This window comes from Chlorocebus sabaeus, chromosome 6, assembly GCF_047675955.1.
Source record: "Chlorocebus sabaeus isolate Y175 chromosome 6, mChlSab1.0.hap1, whole genome shotgun sequence".
Classification (NCBI taxonomy): domain Eukaryota; kingdom Metazoa; phylum Chordata; class Mammalia; order Primates; family Cercopithecidae; genus Chlorocebus; species Chlorocebus sabaeus.
Genome location: NC_132909.1, coordinates 50,218,336 through 50,243,216, shown reverse-complemented (window position 1 = coordinate 50,243,216; position 24,881 = coordinate 50,218,336). Strand labels below are relative to the sequence as shown.

General features: G+C 46.2%; 2 protein-coding genes across 4 annotated transcripts in view; one reads left to right on the top strand and one right to left on the bottom strand.

The window, feature by feature from the left end:
* The window catches only part of ZNF490 (zinc finger protein 490), a 32,902-nt gene extending 29,562 nt beyond the window's left edge, over positions 1 to 3,340 (bottom strand). The window contains exons 1-2 of one of the 3 annotated variants that reach the window (XM_007995398.3): positions 3,087 to 3,340; positions 1,702 to 1,746 (exon numbers count right to left, since the gene is read on the bottom strand). In XM_007995398.3, the coding sequence (XP_007993589.2) occupies positions 1,702 to 1,746; positions 3,087 to 3,203 (162 nt within the window). In that variant the 5' untranslated portion in view covers positions 3,204 to 3,340. Of the gene's footprint in view, positions 1 to 1,701; positions 1,747 to 2,407; positions 2,799 to 3,086 lie in introns of those variants that run through there. The other 2 variants (XM_007995396.3, XM_037992082.2) reach the window with 2 other exon arrangements.
* A 93-nt stretch (positions 3,341 to 3,433) lies between these two features.
* ZNF791 (zinc finger protein 791) lies at positions 3,434 to 22,956 on the top strand. The gene is made up of 4 exons (XM_037992081.2): positions 3,434 to 3,606; positions 14,480 to 14,606; positions 16,046 to 16,106; positions 19,021 to 22,956. Exons 1-4 carry the CDS (start codon positions 3,604 to 3,606, stop codon positions 20,558 to 20,560), a joined length of 1,731 nt encoding a protein of 576 aa, XP_037848009.1. The 5' UTR covers positions 3,434 to 3,603; the 3' UTR covers positions 20,561 to 22,956.
* Positions 22,957 to 24,881: the final 1,925 nt, after the last annotated feature.

The following is a 24,881-nucleotide window of genomic DNA, read 5'->3' as shown; positions in this document are numbered from 1 at the left end:
AACAGGAACAGGAACAGCATAGCATCTGCAGACAGAGAAGCAGCAGCAAATCAGTGGAGGCCAGGATTGAGACCTTCCCCGTTTGGGGTTTTGGTAGACAAGAAGGACGGTAACCCAGACACTGAAAAATACCAGCATGCTGAACTTAAGGATTGGATTGTTGAAAATGTCAGGCAAGCTCCTGGCCAGAAAAGCCACACTGAAGCTCCCATGAGCCAAGGAACCCAGGATTCACAGAACAGTCAATAACCAAATCGTAGTTTTATGTGAAGATGACATATTCAGGCTCAGATGTATCTACATGCATGAAGGCTGTAGTCATTCCCCATGAAATTCCTCCCACTTCAGCCTCCCAAAGTGTTGGGATTACAGAGTCACTTCGATCAGGGAACTGACAGCAATGATGGAATTAGGTACCCCTGATACCAACCAGTGCCTTATCCGTCTCTTGCATGGTTACCTGGAAGGTCAGAACTACAGTGATCGTTTTGTCCAAACTATGCAAACAAGTAAACATAACTCCAAATGTGTGGTTTTTGTATCTTTTGGAGACAGGGTCTAGCTCTGTTGCCCAGGCTAAAGTGCAGTGGCACCATCACAGGTCACTGCAGTCTCAGGTTGAAGCCATCTTCCTGCCTCAGCCTCCCAAGAAGCTGGGACTATGTCACCATGTCCAGCTAATTTTTTATCTTTATTTATTTATTTATTTTTGAAACAGAGTTTCACTCTGTTGCCCAGGCTGGAGTACAGTGACACGATCTCAGCTCACTGCAACCTCCTCCTCCCAGATTCAAGCAATTCTCGTGCCTCAGCCACCCAAGTAGCTGGGATTACAGGTGTGCCCCCCACCATGCCCAGCTAATTAAAAAAATAAATAAATAAAATATATATATATATATATATTTTTGAGACAGAGTCTCGCTCTGTCGCCCAGGCTGTAGTGCAGTGGCCAGATCTCAGCTCACTGCAAGCTCCGCCTCCCGGGTTCCCGCCATTCTCCTGCCTCAGCCTCCCGAGTAGCTGGGACTACAGGTGCCCGCCACCTCGCCCGGCTAGTTTTTTGTATTTTTTAATAGAGACGGTGTTAGCCAGGATGGTCTTGATCTCCTGACCTCGTGATCCGCCCGTCTCGGCCTCCCAAAGTGCTGGGATTACAGGCTTGAGCCACCGCGCCCGGCCTAAAAATATTTTTAATAGAGATGAGGTTTCACCATGTTGGCCAGGTTGATTTCCAAGTCCTGGCCTCAAGTGATCCACCCACCTTACCTCCTAAAATGCTGAGATTATGGGCATGAGCTACTGCATCCAGTCAATTTTTTAAATTTTTTGTAGAGACAGAGTCTCACTACATTGCCCACACTGGTCTCTAATTCCTGGACTCAAGCAATCCTCCCACCTCAGTCTCCCAAAGTGCCGGGATTACAGGCATGAGCCACTGCACCCAGCTCAAATGTGATATTCCAAAGGATGCAGGTGGCTGTGTTGGGATGACCAATGAAGGTAAGGGACAATGGAAGTACAGGGTGAGGGCAATGAGCAGGACACACCTGAGAGTCTGGTTATTGGCCTTGACTATGGGAGTGTCTTGATGCTTCACAAAGACCCCAAAGACCCCCCACAAAGAGGTCATAGAAGCACAGGCCCAAATGGTCATTATAAACCAGGAAGGTCGCCACACTGACAGGTAGCAATCCCACTTACAGTTTGAGTCTTGATGCTTTGTCCATGGTGTTCACTGTTCTGCATCTAATTAGAAACAAGAGGATGCATTTTGTGAGTTTCAGCAATTTAGAACCAAACATCACATGTGACAACCTTGGAAGCATTGTTCCCCCTTCATCTACCTGTACACACAGAGCTACAAGAAGGGTGGATCATGAGAGTTTTCCAGATTACACTGTCTCCTCTATAATGGGAAAAATGAAAATGTTTCTACTTTAAAAAAAATTTAGAGACAGTCTGTCTCTCTCCCAGACTGGAATGCAGTGGCACAATCTTGGCTCACTGTAACCTCAAACTCTTAGCCTTGAGATCTTCCTGCCTCAGCCTCTGAAGTAGCTAGGACTACAGGTGAACACCATGCTTAGCTAATTAAAAAAATTTTTTTAGAAATGGGATCTCGCTATGTTGCCCAGGCTGGTCTGGGACTCTTGGCCTTTCAAAGTTCTGTAGGGACACTCTAGAAAACTTATTTGAGATAAATTTCCTTCCACTTTACAGCAGCACGGATGGAACTGGAGGCCATTATCCTAAGTGTGATAACAAAAACAGAAAGTCAAAAACTGCATCTTCTTACCTATAAGGGGGAGCTAAACAATGGGTAAACATGGACATACAGAGTGGAATAATAGACACTGGAGATGCCAATAGGTTGGAGAGAGAGAAGGGATGAGGGATGAAATATTACCTATTGGGTACAATATACACTCTGGGTGATGGGTGCACTAAAAGCCAGACTTCGCCACTATGAAATATATCCATGTAACACAAGTGCATTTGTAACCATAAATCTACAAAAATAAAAATGAAAATGAAAAGCAATAAAAACATGCCTAAACTAAAAACAAACAAACAACAAAAAGAAACCATTTCCTTCCACAGTAAAATGCAGTTTACTGAACACGTCTCATAGATCGTGATTGGTCTGAAAAGAGTCCCTGTGCCCAGGTTAGGGTTGCAATTTACCACCAGAGCCAAGTGCTCGGGTGTCCTACGGATTCTTTTTTCTTTCTTTCCTTTTTTCTTGGGATGGGTTCTGGCCATGTTGCCCAGACTGAACTCAAACTCCTGAAGACACATGATCCACCCGCCTCAGCCCACCCACCCCCCAACTTCCCCCACCACCCCCACTACGCAGTAGCTGGGACTACAGGTGTGCGCCACCAAGCCCTGGTTTGGGGTTCCTTTTCTAAAGTGCCAAATGTGTGGAGGTGGGGAAAAGAAAGGTGGACGCCTCAACGCTGTTATAGTCAAAGATTAAAATGCACCCACACTTTTTCTTACACATGATGGAGTAACCGTCTGTTTATAAACAAGGGTCACTATTCCACGAGAGGCCTTACAACATTATGCCAAGCCCCTGGTACCTGGAGGACATCAGACCCTCCTGTTCCTGTGCGGCCTTGACTAGACGACCACTTGCTCTGGACTTGCTCCTCGAGGGGTCGCTCCATCTGGAAACTGAGACTGGAATTCCTGCGCATCCCTGTCCCCGCATCCAGAAACACTGCAGGAAGACTTCCGTGTCCGACCCGAGATCCGGAACAATTTCTGCTTCAACACAATTGTCCACGGAGGGCACCAGTTCCGTCCCACCGGCGGAAGCGAGATCTGCCTAGCTACTAGACCAGCCGCCTAGCTGTCATTCGGACAAAAGGGGGCGGGACTGTATTAATTGTCCAATCAGGGGCGCCGCCGGAAAGAGGGGTACGACTGCCCCTCGCAAATGCGTATTACGTCACTATGCGATCGGGTTGTGCTCAGCTTGGGGTCTCCTGGCACCTTGACGCGTCAGGTTGCTGTGCCCCTGCATCGGATGCGCTGTACCGTGCGCTGGCTCCGTGAACCGTAGGGACAACACCGGGACACCCCCGAGGCCGGAAAATGGTGAGTGTGCAGGGCCGGCCTAGTTGGAACCGGCCGTGGTCGCGGGACCCGGGCCTCCCCTCAGTCACCTCTGGCCGCAGTGTGGGGCTGGGCCGGCAGCTGGGACGCCAAGAGTCCGGTCCCGTCCCTGCGCAGCGACTGCGGTCCCAGCCCCGGAGCCCTCTCTGGGCAGCTCCGCGCCCGCAGCCCCAAGTCTTTCCCAGATTGTGCAGGGACCACGGAAGGGTCATGGGGAGAATCCCGCCTTGTGTGTTTGGTTTGAGTGGGAGGAGCTGCAGTCTGTAGGGTCCGCAGTCCCTTCTTTATTTCCAAAGGTGGTTTCCCCCTGAGTCTTCCAAAGATGTTGGAAGCAGAGTCTCAAATCCACTACCCTGTCCCCCAGCCTAGCTCCTCCCACGGCGGGCCATTAATCCCTAGATTTCCAGATCCCTCCCCGTATTCCCAAACGCCTACTTCTCCTCTCCAATGGAAAACATCGTCACCAACTCTTTGTCCTGTGTGGTGCATTTCAAACACACGCAGTATTTTGATAATCTTTTTTCCAATTGATGCCTCTTTTTTTTTTTTTTTTTTTTGAGACGGAGTCTTGCTCTGTAGCCCGGACTGGAGTGCAGTGGCCGGATCTCAGCTCACTGCAAGCTCCGCCTCCCGGGTTTACGCCATTCTCCTGCCTCAGCCTCCGGAGTAGCTGGGACACAGGCGCCCGCCACCTCGCCCGGCTAGTTTTTTGTATTTTTAGTAGAGACGGGGTTTCACCGTGTTAGCCAGGATGGTCTCGATCTCCTGACCTCGTGATCCACCCGTCTCGGCCTCCCTAAGTGCTGGGATTACAGGCTTGAGCCACCGCGCCCGGCCAATGCCTCTTTTAAAAGATTTCTTGTTTGTGGATATTTTACATCAGAGAAAAAAAATCAGAAAAATTATTCACTTGGAACTACTCTGATAAAATGCTGTGCCCCTCATTCTGGTATCTTTCCAGGGCACAGACATCCTATGGGAACTCCTTTGGGTTGAGGTTCCTTTTCGTAAACTTTCGTGGATGATCTATGTTTTCAGCACAGTGTCAGATTGGCACTGTCCTGCCTTGGGTTATGACCTTGAAAAGATGTATTCATTTGAATGTCATTTTTCCAATAAATATAAAATATATGTTATCAGAAGAACTTGAGAGACAGTACGAAGTATTTCCAAAGAGGCAAAAAGTGAATCTCAGGAAACAAAAAAATCTCAGTATTACATTTATTAAAAATTCTTTGTTCTTCCCCTGAGCACATGGAATATGTTTCTGAGGTCTGTTCTTTTAGTTTGATAATTTCAGATGGTATTCCAGGACTTAAACTTGCAACGCCTAGAAGCATTCAGATATGAGTAATACTTTAGTAAACTATTTCTTGCCATGGAAATAATTGACTGACATTATCATTTACTTTCTTTCTTTCTTTTTTAACAGATGGGGTCTGGCTGTTGCTCAGGCTGGTCTTGAACTCCTGGGCTCAAGCGATTCTCCAGCCTCAGCATCCCAGAGTGCTAGGATTCCAGGCATGAGCCACTATGCCCTGCCCGACATTCTCATTTTCTGAAAGCAATAGTGGGTTTTCTTGTTAAATGCCCTAAAATTTTCTTCCTTCCTTCGTTCCTTTATTTATTTATTTATTTAGAGACAGAGTTTAGCTTTGTCACCAGGCTGGAGTGCAGTGACACGATCTCAGTTCACTGCAACCTCCGCCTACCATGTTCAAGTGATTCTCCTGCCTCAGCCTCCCGAGTAGCTGGAATTACAGGCATGCGCTACCATGCCCAGCTAATTTTTTTTTTTTTTTTTTTTAGTAGAGATGGTGTTTCACTGTGTTACTCAGGATGGTCTCAATCTCCTAACCTCATGATCCACCCGCCTCGGCCTCCCAAAGTGCTGGGATTACAGGTGTGAGCCACCACGCCTGGCCTCTTGCTTCCTTTATACATAACACTGTGTTTAAGTAATTTTGCTGGATTTTTTTTTTTTTTAAGCCCAAGTCTCACTCTGTTGCCCAGGCTGGAGTGCAGTGGCACAATTTTGGCTTACTGCAACCTCTGTACTTGGAAGCTGAGGATCCACAGGCAGATGCTGTTAGGGGAAGAGGGGAGGATGTCAGAGGTTTTAATTGTGGTTTCCTTGGGTGTGTTTTTAGACATTACATTTGAGTTTCACATCTGTAATGTAGGTGCACTGAGTGTAATTGGTACATATTGACAGCGATTCTCCTGCCTTAGCCTCCTGAGTAGCTGGGATTACAGGCACATGCCACCATGCCCAGCTAATTTTTTTGTATTTTTAGTAGAGACGGGGTTTCACCATGTTGGCTAGTCTGGTCTCAAACTCCTGACCTCAGGTGATCCACCCGCCTCGGCCTCCCAAAGTGCTGGGATTACAGGCGTGAACCATCATGCCAGGCCCTCTGCTGGATGTTTAAGGAACAATCCTTAAGATTTTAATTAAATCATCTCATTTAAAATTACTAGTAGTGTTCCAGAGCCTTGCAACTGGGGACCAGAGGCCTAAGATAAGTGTTTCCAAGCTAAGTCCACCCTTGAGCCTGCAAAGAAAGATCACTGAAGGCCCAATTGGTTCTTCCTGGGGAGTCTCCCCTACAGGTCTGCCAGCTACTCATGCCCACCATGGAAGGATCCCTTTGTACTGAGAGAAACTGCAGAGCACTTGGAAGTTGAGGATCCACAGGCAGATGCTGTTAGGGGAAGAGGGAAGGATGTCTGAGGTTTTAACTGTGGTTTCCTTGGGTGTGTTTTTAGACATTACGTTTGAGTTTCACATCTGTATTGTAGGTGTACTGAGGGTAATTGGTGCATATTGACAGTGTCTGTGAAGGTCAGGACTTATGTTTCTAGAGACAGGGTTAATGAATCGAGGAGCTCATTTGCATCAGAACCTTAATCTCAATCTGGTTGAGAGTTTCCTCACTTGGGAAAGTGGAAACCTGGGGAATCTGATGTTTTTTTGCTGCCATAGGAGAGAAAGAGGTGTGGAGCTCCCATAGTTCCTTGCTGATCAGGTGCTCCTATTCTCCATTACCAGGTACTGACGCACTCTAGGGGTTACATTTTTCTTTATTTTTATTTTTTTTGAGACCAAGTCTCACTCTGTTGCCCAGGCTGGAGTGCAGTGGCACGATGTCGGCTCACTGCAACCTCCGCCTCCTGGTTCAAGCAATTCTCCTGCCTCAGCCTCCCAAGTAGCTGGGATTACAGGCATGTGCCACCACACCCGGCCAATTTATTTTGTATTTTTAGTAGAGACAGGGTTTCACCATGTTGACCAGGCTTGTCTCAAACTCCTGACCTCAGGTGATCTGCCTGCCTTGGCCTCCCAAAGTGCTGGGATTACAGGTGTGAACTACCACGCCGGACCGAGATTACATTTTTCAAGCTAGGAGAGTCTGGGTCCAAGCTGGGGAATATGTTTAACTTTTTTTTTTTTTTTTTTTTGAGACAGAGTTTTGCTCTTGTTGCACAGGCTGGAGTGCAGTGGCACAATCTTGACTCACCACAACCTCTGCTTCCCAGGTTCAAGCAATTCTTCTGCCTCGGCCTCCGAGTAGCTGGGATTACAGGCATGCGCCACCACACCCAACTAATTTTGTATTTTTAGTAGAGATGGGGTTTTTCCATGTTGGTCAGGCTGGTCTTGAATTCCCAACCTAGGCGATCTCCCCACTTCGGCCTCCCAAAGTGCTGGGATTACAGGTGTGAACCACTGCGCCTAGCCATTTTTTTTTTTTTTTTTTTTTTTGATACAGTGTCTCACTCTGTTGCCCAAGCTGGTCTGGAACTCCTGGCCTCAAGCCATCCTCCCACCTCAGTCTCCCATGTTTAACTTTTTTTTTTTTTGAGACAGGGTCCCACTCCATTGTCCAGGTTGGAGTGCAGTGGTATGATCATGGCTCACTGCAACCTCCACCTCCTGGGCTCAAGTGACACTCCTGCCTCCTCTGAGTAGCTGGGACTACATGCGTGCACCACCATCCCCATCTAATTTTGGTATCTTCTGTAGAGGTGGGGTTTCGCCATAATGCCCAGGCTGGTCTGGAACTCCTGGGCTCAAGCAGTTCTCCCACTTGGGCCTCCCACAATTTCTTGACATCCAAAGATACTTTTGCTGTCTTAAGGTTTTATGTTTTCCTGAATGTAATACACTTGGAGTTATTCAGGATATAGCCTTCTCAGATTGGCTTCCTTTACTGAGCCATATACTTTTAAGGTTCTTCTGTGTCTTCATGGCTTGATACCTGATTTCTCTTATCAATGAACAATATTTCATCATAAGATCGTACCAGCTGGGCACGCTGGCTCATGCCTGTAATGCCAGCACTTTGGGAGGCCCAGGCGGGTGGATCACAAGGTAAGGAGTTTGAGACGAGCCTGGCCAACGTGACGAAACCCCGTCTCTACTAAAAATACAAAAATTAGCCCAGCGTGGTAGCACACACATGTAATCTCAGCTACTCAGGAGGCTGAGGCAGGAGAATTGCTTGAACCTGGAAAGTGGAGGTTGCAGTGAGCCAAGATAGAGCCATTGCACTCCAGCCTGGACAACAAGAGCAAGACTCCGTCTCAAAAAAAAAAAAAAAAAGATTGTACCACAGATTGTTTAACCATAAACCTGTTGCATGATGTCTTGGTTAAGTCTTTTTTTTTTTTTTTTTTTTGAGATGGAGTTTCACTCTGTCACCCAGGCTGGAGTGCAGTGGAACGATCTCAGCTCACTGCAACCTCCACCTCCCAAGTTCAAGCAATTCTCCTGCCTCAGCCTCCCAAGTAACTGGGACTACAGGCGTGTGCCACCACGCCTGGCTAATTTTTTTGTATTTTTAGTAGAGATGGCGTTTTGCTGTGTTAACCAGGATGGTCTTGATCTCCTAACCTTGTGATCTGCCACCCTCAGCCTCCCAAAGCGCTAGGATTACAGGCATGAGCCACCACGCCCAGTCGGTTAAGTCTTAAATTTGCAGTTATGAAGAAACCTCCCGTAAATATTCACGGGCAGGTTTTTGTGTGAACTGTAGTTTTCAACTCACGGGAGTAAATAGCAAAGAATGTGATTGCACGGTCCACTGATAAGAGGATGTTTTGTTAGAAACTGCCTATCTTCCGGCCCGGTGCGGTGGCTCAAGCCTGTAATCCCAGCACTTTGGGAGGCGGAGACGGGCGGATCATGAGGTCAGGAGATCGAGACCATCCTGGGTAATACGGTGAAACCCCGTCTCTACTAAAAAATACAAAAAACTAGCTGGGCGAGGTGGCGGGCGCCTGTAGTCCTAGCTACACGGGAGGCTGAGGCAGGAGAATGGCGTAAACCCGGGAGGCGGAGCTTGCAGTGAGCTGAGATCCAGCTACTGCACTCCAGCCCGGGTGACAGAGCAAGACTCCGTCTCAAAAAAAAAAGAAACTGCCTATCTTCCAAAGTAGACATACCATTTTCCATTCCCATTGGCAAGGAATGAGGATTCCTGTTGTCTACATCTTTGCTTTCCATTGCCGTTCTTAGCGTTTTGAACTTTGTACATTCTAATCAGTGTAAAGTGGTATCTCTTCAGTTTTATTTGCAGCTCTCTAATGACATATAATGTTGAGCATCTCTTCATATGTATATTTGCCATCTGTATATCTTTCATTGGTGAGGTGTGTGTTCAGGTCTTTTGCCCATTTTTCACTGGTTCGTTTGTCTTACTGTTGTTGAGATTTAAGAGTTGGAATTGGAGGCAGGCATGGTGGCACACGCCTCGGCCTCCCAAGTAGCTGGAATTACAGGCATGTGCCACCACGCCTGGCTAATTTTTGTATTTTTAGTAGAGACAGGGTTTCACCATGTTGGCCAGGCTGGTCTCGAACTCCTAACCTCGTGATCCGCCCAACTGGGCCCCACAAAGTGCTGGGATTACAGGCGTGAGTCACTGCACCCGGCCCAAATTTAATTTTTCTTGAAACTCTTTTGATTCATGTTTAGAACTATGTGGGGTTTTATTTCCAAATGTTTGATGGTTTTCTAACTATTCTTCTGTTACTGATTTCTAGATTAATACCATGGTGGTCTGAGAGCATGTTTTATATAATGTACATTCTTTGAAAATTGGTAAGGTGTGTTTTTGTCCACAACATAGTTTATCATGGTGAATGTTCCATATGAATTTGAGAAGAATGTGTGTTGTTCTGTTGGATGAAGCATTCCATGGATTTTAATTAAACCTAGTTGTTGCCTTTCAGCTAAACTATATCCTTTCTGACTTTCTACCTGCTGGAAGTCTTTTTTTTTTTTGAGACAGGGTATACCCTGTCACCCAGGCTGGAATGCAGTGGCATGATCTCCGCCTTCTACAACCACCACTTCAGCCTCCTGAATAGCTGGAACTACAGATGTGTGCCACATGCAGGGCTAAATTCTGCCTTTTTTGTTTGTTTTTTGACACAGAGTTTTGCCCTTGTTGTCCAGGCAGGAGTGCAGTGGCAAGATCTCAGCACACTGCAACCTCCACCCCCCAGGTTCAAGTGATTCTCCTGCCTCAGCTTCCCAAGTAGCTGGGATTACAGGTGCACACCACCATGCCCAGCTAATTTTTGTATTTTTAGTAGAGATGGGGTTTCACCATGTTAGCCAGGATGGTCTTGATCTCGTGACCTTGTGATCCACCCGCCTTGGCCTCCCAAAGTGCTGGATTACAGGCGTGAGCCACCATGCCTGGCCTTTTTTTTTTTTTTTTTTGAGATGGAGTCTGCTCTGTTGCCAGGCTGGAGTGCAAGGGTGTGATCTCAGCTCACTGCAACCTCCGCCTCCCAGGTTCAAGCAATTCTCCTGCCTCAGCCTCCTGAGTAGCTGGGGCTACAGGCATGAATCACCATGCCCAGCTAATTTTTGTATTTTTAGTAGCGACGGGGTTTCACCATGTTGGTCAGGATGGTCTCAATCTCTTGACCTCGTGATCCATCTACCTAAGTCTCCCAAAGTGCTGGGGATTACAGGCGTAAGCCACCACGCCCAGCCACCTCTCAGTATATTTTTCACGTGCTAATATCTGAGGCTGCAAGCTACCCGTTCCAAGGGTTGTGGTGTTTAGTCTTTTTCATGGTTTTGTTTTTGTTTGCTTTGCGGAAAATAATGCTCCTACTATTTTTGTTTCAGTCTCCATGTGCAAACGTACAATAAATTCCCTGGTGGCTGGATAAAAATTATTGGATCTTGGTCAAGTTTAAATCTACAAACTTAAAAAAAGTGGTGGAGTATATCAATTGATCCTTCATGTGTACATAATTGTTCTCTGTAGTCATCAACACTAATGTTATCTTTTTTTTTTTTTTTTTTTTTTTTTTTTGAGACGGAGTCTTGCTCTGTCGCCCAGGCTGGAGTGCAGTGGCCAGATCTCGGCTCACTGCAAGCTCCGCCTCCCGGGTTCACGCCATTCTCCTGCCTCAGCCTCCCGAGTAGCTGGGACTACAGGCACCCGCCACCTCGCCCGGCTAGTTTTTTGTAATATTTAGTAGAGACGGGGTTTCACCGTGTTAGCCAGGATGGTCTCGATCTCCTGACCTCGTGATCCACCCGTCTCCGCCTCCCAAAGTGCTGGGATTACAGGCTTGAGCCACCGCGCCCGGCCCACTAATGTTATCTTAATCGACTAGTTTTGTCTTCCTACTCAGTTTGAAGTGGGAACTATTTGACATTTCCTAATTATCAAGGATATACTTTTTTTTTTCTGTTTTCTTTTTTTTTTTTAGTAAAATGCTATACATGAAATCTTTAGTTATTTTTGGCTGGAGTGCAGTGGGATAGTTACGATTCACTGCACCCTTGACTTCGCAGACTCAAGCAATCCTCCTACCGCAGCCTCCCAAGTAGCTGAGACCACAAGTGTGCACCACCATGCCTGGTCAAGTTTTGTATATTTTGTAGAGACAGTGTTTCACCATGTTGCCCAGGCTGGTCTCAAACTCCTGGGCTCAAACGATCCGCCCACCTCAGCCTCCCAAAGTGCTGGGATTATAGACATGAGCCATCACGCCTGGCCAAAATATTTATTTTCTATTATATGTAAATGTAAATAAACCTTACAGAGAGCACCCAGGCATGCAGATGAACTTATCAAGCGGGAGAGTTGCCTGGAGCCAAATTTCTTCCTGCTCAGACCCTAGTCCTAATGACTTAAGAAAATCCCTTCTAACTGTGTGGATCTTTTCATGTATGGTGCACATCAGTGCATGGAAATAAGAGAACCTGGGACAACAGCCCTTAGAGTGTCTGTCTGGGAATCACTTTCTCCTGAAACTGGAGAAAGGAGAGTTTACATTCTCTTTTTTTTTTTTTTTTTTTTTTTGAGACGCAGTCTAGCTCTGTCACCCAGGCTGGAGTGCAGTGGTGCGATCTGGGCTCACTGCAAGCTCCGCCTCCCGGTTACATGCCATTCTCCTGCCTCAGCCTCCCAAGTAGCTGGGACTACAGGTACCCGCCACCACGCCCGGCTAATTTTTTTTGTGTGTGTTTTTTTAGTAGAGACAGGGTTTCACTGTATTAGCCAGGATGGTCTCGATCTCCTGACCTTGTGATCTGCCAGCCTCAGCCTCCCAAAGTGCTGGGATTACAGGCATGAGCCACTGCGCCCAGCCCTTTTTTTTTTTGAGATGGAGTCTCACTCTGTTGCCCAGGCTGGACTGCAGTGGTACGATCTCAGCTCACTGCAACCTCTGCCTCCTGGGTTCAAGCGATTCTCCTGCCTCTGCCTCCCAGGTAGCTGGGATTACATGCATACACCACCATTCCCAACTAATTTTTGTATTTTTAGTAGAGACGGGGTTTCACCATGTTGACCAGGGTGGTCTCAAACTCCTGACCTCAGGTGATCCACCCGCCTCAGCCTCCCAAAGTGCTGGGATTACAGGCATAAGCCATCCTGACCCAGATTTTATGTTCCTTTGGAGGTATGAAATTACCTGTTAATTTTATATAATCATGGGCAAATTCACCATCAGACCATTGTGGACGTCAGTGAAGTCCCTTGAAAATTGATACTGTCGGCCAGGCGCGGTGGCTCAAGCCTGTAATCCCAGCACTTTGGAAGGCCGAGGTGGGCAGATCACGAGGTCAGGAGATCGAGACCATCCTGGCCAACACGGTGAAACCCTGTCTCTACTAAAAATGCAAAAAATTAGCCGGGCGTGGCAGCAGGCACCTGTAGTCCCAGCTGCTGGGGAGGCTGAGGCAGGAGAATGGCGTGAACCCGGGAGGCGGAGCTTGCAGTGAGCCGAGATCGCGCCACTGCACTCCAGCCTGGGCGACTGAGCGAGACTCCATCTCAAAAAAAAAAAAAAAAAAAGAAAATTGATACTGTCAATCTATTCTTCAAGGTCAGCAAAGCCTAGATGACATGATTATGGATCTTCCAGAAAGTGCTCTTCTGACATTTTATCTCCATGTGTATATGTATTTGTGCTACAAATTGGTTGGAAGCAGTTCTGAGGCTCATGAGTATAAGGATTTTGTGAAGGTCTCAGTTGTGAGGGCCCCTTCCTTGTGCCTGAGCTCTGTGTTCCCAGTAACTTCCTAGCCTCATGAAATTGGACAGAAAGTAAAAGGAAAAACTGAGTCTATGATAAATATTACACACACAGCTGGGCGCGGTGACTCAAGCCTGTAATGCCACCACATAGGGACATATATATATTGGAAACAAATTGAAATTAATATGTCTCTAAAAGAGTATTTCCATTCAGTCAGCAGAATCTGAGTGCTTCTAATGGCCTCAAATACTTCAGGACGATATGGGCAGCTAGACCTTGTTACAAGTTGGATTTCCACAAGCCTCCTGGCCTCTCATGTATGACAAAGGGGATAGAAGATTCTCAATGTGTATTTACTTATTCAAACCTCCACCTCATTTAATCCCACATTTTCAGGAATGCTAAATGATTTGGGTAATAAGAAATTACGCCGTGGGCTGGGTGTGGTTATTCATACCTGAAATCACAACACTTTGGGAGGCCGAGGCAGGAGGATCACTTGAGGCCGAGAGTTCAAGATCAACCCGGACAACATGACAAAACCCCATTTCTAACAAAAAAAAAAAAATTAAAAATTAGCTCGGTGTGGTGTTGCACATCTGTAGTCCTAACTACTCGTGAAGCTGAGGCAGAAGGGGCCCAGGGATCTGAGGCTACAGTGAGTTATGATTGCTGCACTTGAGCCTGGGTGACAGAGCAAGACCCTGTCTCTTAGAAAACAACAAACACACAAGAAATAAAAATTTATCTCATAAAGAATTGAAGATCTTGCCTGTAATCCCAGCAATTTGAGAGACCAACACTGGTGAATCGCTTAAGCTGAGGAGTTTGAGACCAGCCTGGGTAACATGGCAAAACCCCATCTCTACAAAAAATACACACAAAATACTTAGCCCGGTGTAGTGGTATGTTCCTGTAGTCCCAGTTACTCAGGAGGCTGAGGTTGGAGGATTGCTTGAGCCTGAGAGGTCTAGGCTCCAATGAGCTGTGATTGTACCACTGTACTCCAGCCTAGGTAGCAGAGCGAGACCATCTATGTCTCAAAAAGGAAGGAAAAAAAATTGATCTTAAAGTTTGTCTCATTTTTGTAGGATTTCTTTCATTTTTCCGAGTTGAACTAGATACTACCATTAGAGAGCAATAAGACTTATAGTGACCACGGCAAAGACGTAGCCGTAAGTTTATATGTTCAATGTGCTGTTAAATTTCTAACAATCGAGTCATACACTAAACGTCTGGAGACCACAAAATCATCTGTGAATTTCTTATGAATCGAGTATACCTCTCATCCTTGTCAATCTCACCTATTCTCCTCTACTTATATTGGATGTTTCAGGACTCAGTGGCTTTTGAGGATGTTTCTGTGAGCTTCAGCCAGGAGGAGTGGGCTTTGCTGGCTCCTTCACAGAAGAAACTCTATAGAGATGTGATGCAGGAAACATTCAAGAACCTGGCATCTATAGGTAAGGATGACATCATTTTTTTCTTTTTTCTTTCTTCTTTTTCTTTCTTTTTTTTGAGACAAAGTTTCACTTTTGTTGCCCAGGCTGGAGAGCAATGGCACTGTCTCAGATCACCACAACCTCCATCTCCCAGCTTCAGGCAATTCTCCTGCCTCAGCCTCCCGAGTAGCTGGGATTACAGGCGTGTACCACCACGCCTGGCTAATTTTTCTATTTTTAGTAGAGACGGGATTTCACCATGTTGGTCAGGCTGGTCTTGAACTCCTGACCGCAGGTAATCTGCCCACCTCAGTCTCCCAAAGTGCTGGGATTACGGGCGTGAGCCACTGTGCCTGGCCTTTTTTTTTTTTTTTTTTTTTTTTGAGACGGAGTCTCGCTTTGTTGCCCAGGCTGGAGTGCAGTGGCGCGATCTCGGCTCACTGCAAGCTCCGCCTCCCGGGTTCACGCCATTCTCCTGCCTCAGCCTCCTGAGTAGCTGGGACTACAGGCGCCCGCCACCTCGCCCGGCTAATTTTTTCTATTTTTTGTAGAGACAGGGTTTCACCATGGTCTCGATCTCCTGACCTTGTGATCCGCCCGCCTCGGCCTCCCAAAGTGCTGGGATTACAGGCGTGAGCCACCGCACCCGGCCCTTTTTTTTTTTTTTTTTTTGAGACTGAGTCTCGTCCTGTTCCCCAGGGTGGAGTACAGCGGCGGGATCTTGGCTCACTGCAACCTCTGCTTCCCGGGTTCAGGCGATTCTCCTGCTTCAGCTTCTCGAGTACCTGGGATTACAGGTGCCCACCACCATGCCCAGCTAATTTTTGTATTTTTAGTAGAGACAGGGTTTCACCATGTTGGCCAGGCTGGTCTCGAACTGCTGACCTCAAGTGATCCTCCCACCTCAGCCTCCCAAAGTGTGGAGATTACAGGCATGAGCCACCGCACCCCAGTGACATCATTTTTTTCTTTTGTTTTCTTTTTTCCGAGACAGAGTCTCGCTCTGTTGCCCAGGCTGGAGTGCAGTGGCACGGTCTCTCCTCACTGCAAGCTCCACCTTCCAGGTTCACACCATTCTCCTGCGTCAGCCTCCCAACTAGCTGGGACTACAGGCGCCCACCGCCATGCCCGACTAATTTTTTGTATTTTTAGTAGAGACGGGGTTTCACTGTGTTAGCCAGGATGGTCTCGATCTCCTGACCTCGTGATCCGCCCACCTCAGCCTCCCAAAGTGCTCGGATTACAGGCGTGAGCCACTGCGCCCGGCCGACATCATTTTTTCACATAGTCAATTAGAGAACTAGCATTTCTTGCTCATAATCACTGTTCCGAGGTTTGGAATCTGAAAAGGGAATACTTCTGTAAATAAACCAAGCATGGTTACAGCTCATTGTGAACTTATAATAATATTTGTATAATTTTTAATAATTTATCATGATTATTCTTGATCTACATTTTAGGGGAAAAATGGGAAGACCAGAATGTTGAAGATCAACACAAAAACCAGGGGAGAAATCTAAGGTGAGTTGTACTCACAAGAAATAGCAGTGTTCCTTGAAAGAATCTTAAAAATATTATGGCCAGGCACCGTGGCTCACACCTGTAATCTCAGCACTTTGAGAGGCTGCAGTGGGTAGATCACGAGGTCAGGAGTTCAAGACCAGCCTGGTCAACATGGTGAAACCCTGTCTCTACTAAAAATACAAAAAGGTTAGCCAGTTGTGTGGTGGGTGCCTGTAATCCCAGCTACTCGGGAGGCTGAGGCAGAGAATTACCTGAACCCAGGAGGTGGAGGATGCGGCGAGCCGAGATCGCGCCACTGCACTCCAGCCTGGGCAACAGAGTGATACTCCATCTCAAAAAAAAAAAAAAAAAAGTTGTGACACTTTTAAAGCAAGAAAGAAGTGCAGCTCCAAATTTATTTATTTATTTGTTTGTTTGTTTGTTTTTTAAATTTTTTTCTCGAGATGAGGTTTTGCTCTATCACTCAGGCTGGAGTGCAGTGGCATGATCTTTGCTCACTGCAACCTCTGCCTCCCAGGATCAAGTGATTTTCCTGCCTCAGCCTCCTGAGTAGCTGGGATTACAAGCACGTGCCACCACACTCGGCTAAGTTTTGTTTTCTTGTTTTGTTTTGTTTTGAGACGGAGTCTCGCTGTCTCCCAGGCTGGAGTGCAGTGGCGCGATTTCGGCTCACTGCAAGCTCTGCCTCCCAGGTTTACGCCATTCTCCTGCCTCAGCCTCCAAAGTAGCTGGGACTACAGGCACCCACTACCATGCCCGGCTAATTTTTTGTATTTTTAGTAGAGACGGGGTTTCACCATGTTAGCCAGGATGGTCTCGATCTCCTGACCTCGTGATCTGCCCACCTCGGCCTCCCAAAGTACTGGGATTACAGGCATAAGCCACTGCGCCCGGCCTAATTTTTGTGTTTTTAGTAGAGACAGGGTTTCGCCATGTTGGCCAGGCTGGTCCCAAACTCTTGACCTCAGATGATCTACCCACCTCAGCCTTCCAAAGTGCTGGGATTACAGGCATGAGCCACTGGGCCCCAGATTTATTTATTATCAGAAAATGTTTACCAAAAATGTTTTCTCAAGTGACACAGATGTCCACTGGTTGAAAAATATTATACTTGGGCCAGGCACTGTGCCTCACTCTTATAATCCCAGCACTTTGGGAAGGTGAGGTGGGCGGATCAGCAGAGGTGAGGAGATCAAGACCAGCCTGGCCAACATAGTGAAAACCTGTCTCTACTAGAAATACAAAAACTAGCCAGGCTTGGTGGTGCACACCTGTAATCCCAGCTACTCAGGAGGCTGAGGCAGGAGAATCACTTAAATCTGGGAGGCAGAGGTTGCAGTGAGCCCAGATCACACTACGCACTCCAGCCTGGGCAAGAGAGTGAGACTCCATCCTCTATCTCAAAAAAAAAAAAAAAAGAAAGAAAGAAAGAAAAATATTGCACTTGGGAACAATTTTTTTTGTTTGTTTGTTTGTTTTGTGAGACAGTCTCTCTGTCACCCAGGCTGGAGTGCAGTAGTATGATCTTGGCTCACTGCAACCTCCACCCCCTGGGTTCAAGCAGTTCTTCTGCCTCAGCCTCCCAAGTAGCTGGGATTATAGGCACGTACCACCACACCGGGTGATTTTTGTATTTTTTAGTAGAGATGGGGTTTCACCATGTTGGCTAGGCTGGTCTCAAACTCCTGACCCCAAGTGATCCACCCACCTCGGCTTCCCAAAGTGCTGGGATTACAGGCATGAGCCACCATGCCCAGCCTTGGAAACAGTATTTTATTTTTTATTTATTTTTTTTTTTTTTTTTGAGACGGAGTCTCGCTCTGTCGCCCAGGCTGGAGTGCAGTGGCCGGATCTCAGCTCACTGCAAGCTCCGCCTCCCGGGTTTACGCCATTCTCCTGCCTCAGCCTCCCGAGTAGCTGGGACTACAGGCGCCCGCCACCTCGCCCGGCTAGTTTTTTGTATTTTTTAGTAGAGACGGGGTTTCACCGGGTTAGCCAGGATGGTCTCGATCTCCTGACCTCGTGATCCACCCGTCTCGGCCTCCCAAAGTGCTGGGATTACAGGCTTGAGCCACCGCGCCCGGCCGGAAACAGTATTTTAAAGCCTCACATATAACTTCAGGAAGCCAAGGCGAGCAGATCATTTGAACTCAGGAGTTCGAAACCAGCCTGGGCAACAAGACGAGACCCTATCTCTACAAGAAATAGAAAATTCAGTCAGTCGTGGGGGTGCACGCCTGTAGTCCCAGCTACATGGGAGGCTGAGGTGGGAGGATTGATTGAACCCAGGAGGTCAAGGCTGCAGTAAGCCATGATTATGGGCATTACTGTACTCCAGTCTGGGCAACAGAGTGAGACTCTGTCTCAAAACGAAACCAAAAAAAAAAACCCCATACATCAATATTATTGTTCCGATAATAGCTATCAGTGACACAGGCCCTCTTGCTGAATATTGAGTATATTCATTTTTAAACAAGTGAGACAGGGCAGAAAACTATTTCCCTGAAAATGATAAAAATTTAGTTCTGCTGCCGGGTGCAGTGGCTCACGCCTATAATCCCAGCACTTTGGGAGGCCAAGGCGGGCAGATCACTTGAGGTCAGGAGTTCAAGACCAGCCTAACCAACATGGCGAAACCCTATCTCTACTAAAAATACAAAATTAGCTGGGTGTGATGGTGCATGCCTGTAATCCCAGCTACTTGGGAGGCCGAGGTAGGAGAATCGCTTAAAGCTGGGAGGTGGAGGTTGCAGTGAGCTGAGATCGCGCCATTGCACTCCAGCCTGGGGAACAAGAGCGAAACTCCATCTCAAAAAAAAAAAAAAAAAAAGAAATTTAGTTCTGCTACCTGATGATAAATATAAAATCATTCATACACAACCAGTATTACTGTGCTTCTAATTTTTTACAGAAGCCATATGGGAGAGAGACTCTGTGAAGGTAAAGAAAGTAGTCAATGTGCAGAAACCGTCAGTCCCAATCTCAGTGTGAGGAAGAACACTACTGGAGTAAAACCATATGAATGTACTGTCTGTGGAAAAGTCTTCATGCGTCGTTCATCCCTTACTAGACACATGAGGTCTCACACTGGATATGAGCTATTTGAGAAGCCATATAAATGTAAGGAATGTGGGAAAGCCTTTAGTTATCTCAAATCCTTTCGAAGACATGAAAGGAGTCACACTGGAGAAAAACCCTATAAATGTAAACAATGTGGAAAAACCTTCATATATCACCAACCCTTTCAAACACATGAGCGGACGCACATTGGAGAAAAACCCTATGAATGTAAGCAATGTGGAAAAGCTCTTAGTTGTCCCAGTTCACTTCGAATTCATGAAAGGATTCACACTGGAGAAAAGCCCTATGAATGTAAAAAATGTGGGAAAGCCTTCAGTTGTCCCAGTTCTATTCGAATACACGAAAGAACTCACACTGGAGAGAAACCCTACGCATGTAAGGAATGTGGGAAAGCTTTCATTTCCCACACAAGTGTTCTAACACACATGATAACACACAACGGCGATAGACCTTATAAATGCAAGGAATGTGGGAAGGCATTCATTTTTCCCAGTTTTTTACGAGTACACGAAAGAATTCACACTGGAGAGAAACCCTATAAATGTAAACAATGTGGTAAAGCCTTCAGATGTTCCACCTCCATTCAAATTCATGAAAGAACTCATACTGGAGAGAAGCCCTATAAATGTAAAGAATGTGGGAAGTCTTTCAGTGCACGCCCAGCCTTTCGAGTACACCTGAGAGTGCACACTGGAGAGAAACCCTATAAGTGTAAAGAATGTGGGAAAGCCTTCAGTCGGACCAGTTACTTTCGAATACATGAAAGGACTCACACTGGAGAAAAACCCTACGAATGTAAAAAATGTGGGAAAACCTTCAATTATCCTCTAGATTTGCAAATCCATGAGAGAAATCACACTGGAGAAAAACCCTATGAGTGTAAGGAATGTGCAAAAGCCTTCATTTCTCTCGAGAACTTTCGAAGACACATGATCACCCATACTGGAGACGGACCTTATAAATGTAGGGACTGTGGGAAGGCCTTCATATTTCCTAGTGCATTACGAACACATGAGCGGACTCACACTGGAGAGAAACCCTATGAATGTAAACAATGTGGAAAAGCCTTTAGTTGTTCTAGTTACATTCAGATACATGAAAGAACTCACACTGGGGAGAAACCTTATGAATGTAAGGAATGTGGGAAGGCCTTTATTTATCCCACAAGTTTTCAAGGACACATGAGAATGCATACTGGAGAGAAACCCTATAAATGTAAAGAATGTGGGAAAGCCTTTAGTCTTCACAGTTCCTTTCAAAGACATGAAAGAATTCACAGTTGTGAGAAACCTCTTGAATGTAAGCAATGTGGAAAAGCCTTCAGTTTGTCCACATCCTTACAAAAGCATATGAGAATGCACACTCGATAAAAACTCTATAAATGGGAGAAATAGGGGAAAGTTTTCAACTCTAACAGATACTTTCAAAGTTGTGAAAATTCCCAGTGAAGAGAGAAATCCTACCAGTGTAATATAGAAAGTGAGATGCAAGATAATTCATGTATAGTCAGGTACCATTTAATCATGTTTCAGTGAGCAATGGACCATATACAGGTTGGTGGCCCCATAAGATTATATAATACCTAAAACATTTCTATCAACTGCAATTTAGTAGCAGTAGAAACATCATAGTGCAGCACATTATTTAAGTGTTTATGGTGCTGGTGTAAACCTATTGCACTTTCAGTTGTATAAAAGTACAACACAGCTGGGCATGTTGGCTCACACCTGTAATCCCAACACTGGGAGACTAAGGCGGTAGGATTGCTTGATGCCAGGAGTTTGTGACTACTATGGTCAACATAGTGAGACCCCATCTCTACAAAAACTAAAAACATTTTCTAAGTGTGGAAGTACACCCTGTAGTCCCATCTACATGGGAGGCTGAGGCAGGAGGATTGCCTGAGCACAGGAGTTGAAGGCTACAGTGAACCAAGATCAAGCAGTGGCAGCCCAGCATGGGTGACAGAGTGATACTCTGTATCAAAGATTAAAAAAAGTAAATTGGCTGGGCACAGTGGCTCACACCTGTAATACCAGCACTTTGGGAGGCTGAGGTGGGAGGATCAGTTGAGGTCAGGAGTTCAAAACCGGCCTGGTCAACATGATGAAACCCTGTCTCCATTAGAAATACAAAAGTTAGCTGGGTGTGGTGGTGCGCCTGTAGTCCCAATAACTTGAGAGGCTGAGACAGGAGAATCGCTTGAACCTGGGAGGTGGAGGTTGCAGTGAGCCAAGATCTGCCACTACAGTCCAGCCTGGGTGACAGAGCGAGAGACTGTCTCAAAAAAAAAAAAAAAATTACAGCACATATAATTATGTGCAATATATACTTGATAATAAATGGCTACATTACTGGTTTATATATCTACAATACTGTTTTAAAATGTATTCGTATTTATTTTTTTAACAGTAAGACAGTCTCAGGCAGGTCCTTAAGGAGATATTCCAGAAAAAAGGCATTGTTATGATAGGCGATGACGGCTCCATGTGCAGGACTGCCCCTGAACGTATTCCAGCGGGACAAAACGTGAAGGCGGAAGACAATATTGATGATCCTCACCCCGGGTAGTCCTACACTAATGTGTGTTTGTGTCTTAGTCTTTAACAAAAATAATATTAAAAGTCAAAAAGAATTAATAGAAAAAGCTTATAGAATATGGACATAAAATATTTTTGTACAGCTGTACAATGTGTTTTAAGCTAAATTATTACGTCAAAGGTTTTAAAAAAAAGTTTATAAAGAAAATAATGTACAGTAAGTTAAGGTTTATTTATTATTGAGGAAAAAATGTTTTTATGAATGTAGTGTAATCTAAGTGTACAGTGTTTATAAATTCTCCATTAGTGTACAGTAACATCCTAGGCCTTTCCATTCACTCACCACTCGCTGACTCATCCAGGGCAACTTCTAGTCCTGCAAGCTGTGTTCATGGCAAGCATCCTATGCAGGTGCATCCTTTTTTATCTTTTATACTGCATGTTTACTGTGTGTATTTTCTATGTTTAGACTCATAAATACTTAACATTTTGTTACAGTTTTCTGCAGTGTTCAGTACAATAATACGCTGTATGGTTTATAGCCCAGTAGCAATAGACTGTACCATATAGTCTAGCTGTGTTGTAGCTATACCATCTAGATTTGTGTAAGTTCACTTTGTGATGTTTGTACCATAAGGAAATCACCTAACAACACGTTTCTCAGAACATATACCCATGATTAAGCAACTTCTGACTGTATAATGCTCCAGAAAATTCACACCATGATATAAATTCATCACACATGATATAAAAGTTAAGGCTAGGCATGGTGGCTTATGCCTGTAATCCCAACACTTTGGGAGACCAAGGCAGGAAGATCACCTGAGGTCAGGTGTTCGAGACCAGCCTGGCCAAGATGGTGAAACCCCATCTCTACTGAAAATACAAAAATTAGCTGGGTGTGGTGGCATGCGCCTGTAATTCCAGCTACTTGGGAGGCTGAGGCAGGAGAATCATTTGAACCTGGGAGGCTGAGACTACAGTAAGCTGAGATTGTGCCCCTACACTCCAGCCTTGGCAACAGAGCAAGACTCCATCCCACACACCAAAAACTTAAAAAAAAATTTTTATCACTGGCTTATTCTTCAAGTGCATCTCTGGACATCAATTGTAACATTACTTTTCCAAGAAATCCTAGAAGTGAGATAATTCTGTAAGTACTCTTTAAGCAGTAGTCAAAAGTTTAAAAGGTTGTGTTTTCTCATTAAATCAGTTAGTAAAACTTTTCTCTTTTGATGTCTTGATTCATGAGTAAATTGAAGTGTTTTAGGCCGGGCGCGGTGGCTCAAGCCTGTAATCCCAGCACTTTGGGAGGCCGAGACGGGCGGATCACGAGGTCAGGAGATCGAGACCATCCTGGCTAACACGGTGAAACCCCGTCTCTACTAAAAATACAAAAAAAATAAGCAGGGCGAGGTGGCGGGCGCCTGTAGTCCCAGCTGCTCGGGAGGCTGAGGCAGGAGAATTGCGCGAACCCGGGAGGCGGAGCTTGCAGTGAGCAGAGATCCGGCCACTGCACTCCAGCCTGAGCGACAGAGCGAGACTCCGTCTCAAAAAAAAAAAAAAAAAAAATTGAAGTGACGGGATTTCACCGTGTTAGCCAGGATGGTCTCAATCTGCTGACCTCGTGATCCGCCCACCTCGTCCTCCCAAAGTGCTGGGATTACAGGCTTGAGCCACCCTGCGCAGCCTGAAGTGTATTTTTTTTTTCTTTTAAAGACCAGTGTTAGTAGAAGTGTATTTTTAATATACAATTAATTTTAATTTGTATATGGTTTTTCAGTACATGGTTTTACAGATACATTGGTAACTGTAGTACTTTTCCTACTGGCCTCATGTGGAAAGTGGTGCATATATTACCCATTATATATTTATTTCACCTTTCTTTTGCGAGAAACTACTTTTTAAATTTCTTGGCCAGACACGGTGGCTCACTCCTTTGTAATCCCAGCACTTTGGAAAACCAAGGCAAGCAGATCACTTGAGGTCCGGAGTTCAAGACCAGCCTGGCCAACATGGTGAAACCCCATTCTCTACTAAAAATAACCAAAGTTAGCCGGGCATGTTGGAGGGTGCCTGTAATCTCAGCTACTCGGGAGGCTGAGGCAGGAGAATTCCTTGAACCCAGAAGGCAGAGGTTGCAGTGAGCCGAGATCATGCCACTGCACTCCAGCCTGGACAACAGAACGAGACTACATATCAAAAACAATAAAACGTAATAAATTTCTTGCTGGACGCAGTGGCTTACGCCTGTAATCTCAGCACTTTGGGAGGCCGAGGCGGGTGGATCACGAGGTCAGGAGATCAAGACCATCCTGGCTAACACAGTGGAATCCCCGTCTCAACTAAAAATACAAAAAAAGAATTAGCCAGGAGTGGTGGCAGGAGCCTGTAGTCCCAGCTACTCGGGAGGTTGAGGCAGGAGAATGGCCTGAACCTGGGAGGCGGAGCTTGCAGTGAGCCGAGATCGCGCCACTGCATTCCAGTCTCTGCGACAGACCCAGACTGTGTCTCAAAAAGAAAAGAACGAAAACTTATCCAATGATGATGTGAACAAGCCGGCACCAGATGGGAAGGCGGCTGAGCCCAGGTTGCCCTACCTCATTCACCTGTGACGGCACCAGTAGGTCCCCCAAGGGCAGAGGGGAACTTCATACGCCAGTCATCTTCCATGATTCTCAAAGACTGCGGACCCCCATCCCACAGTAACGATCTTAGGCTCCCCCAGATGCCGCGGTAACTATCTCAGGAGAGTCCGTTATGCAGCAACCCGTGTGGCGACCGAGAAGACCTTTCCATCTCCCTCGGTCTCCTGGAACACCGTGTTGGGCTCTCCAGCCGGATCTTGTCCTTCACATGCAACAACCGAGCTCAGGGGACGATATCAAAGTGATCACCAAGTGGGGCCCGACCACTGGTGCGACTGCGCCAGACCTGGACCTTCCCCTACCCCACCAGATGCCACCTGATCAAGGTCTCACTCCAACCTGTATCTCGGCCCAAAGCAGTCAGAGGGTAGCCTGCTGGGCCCGGGCCACCCTCCACGGATTCCCTGAATGGCTAGGGCTGATTCCCAGCCTCTACAGGCGAGCTGAGAAAAATTTGGGAGAGTCGAGCTGGGTGCAGTGGCTCATGCCTGTAATCCCAGCAC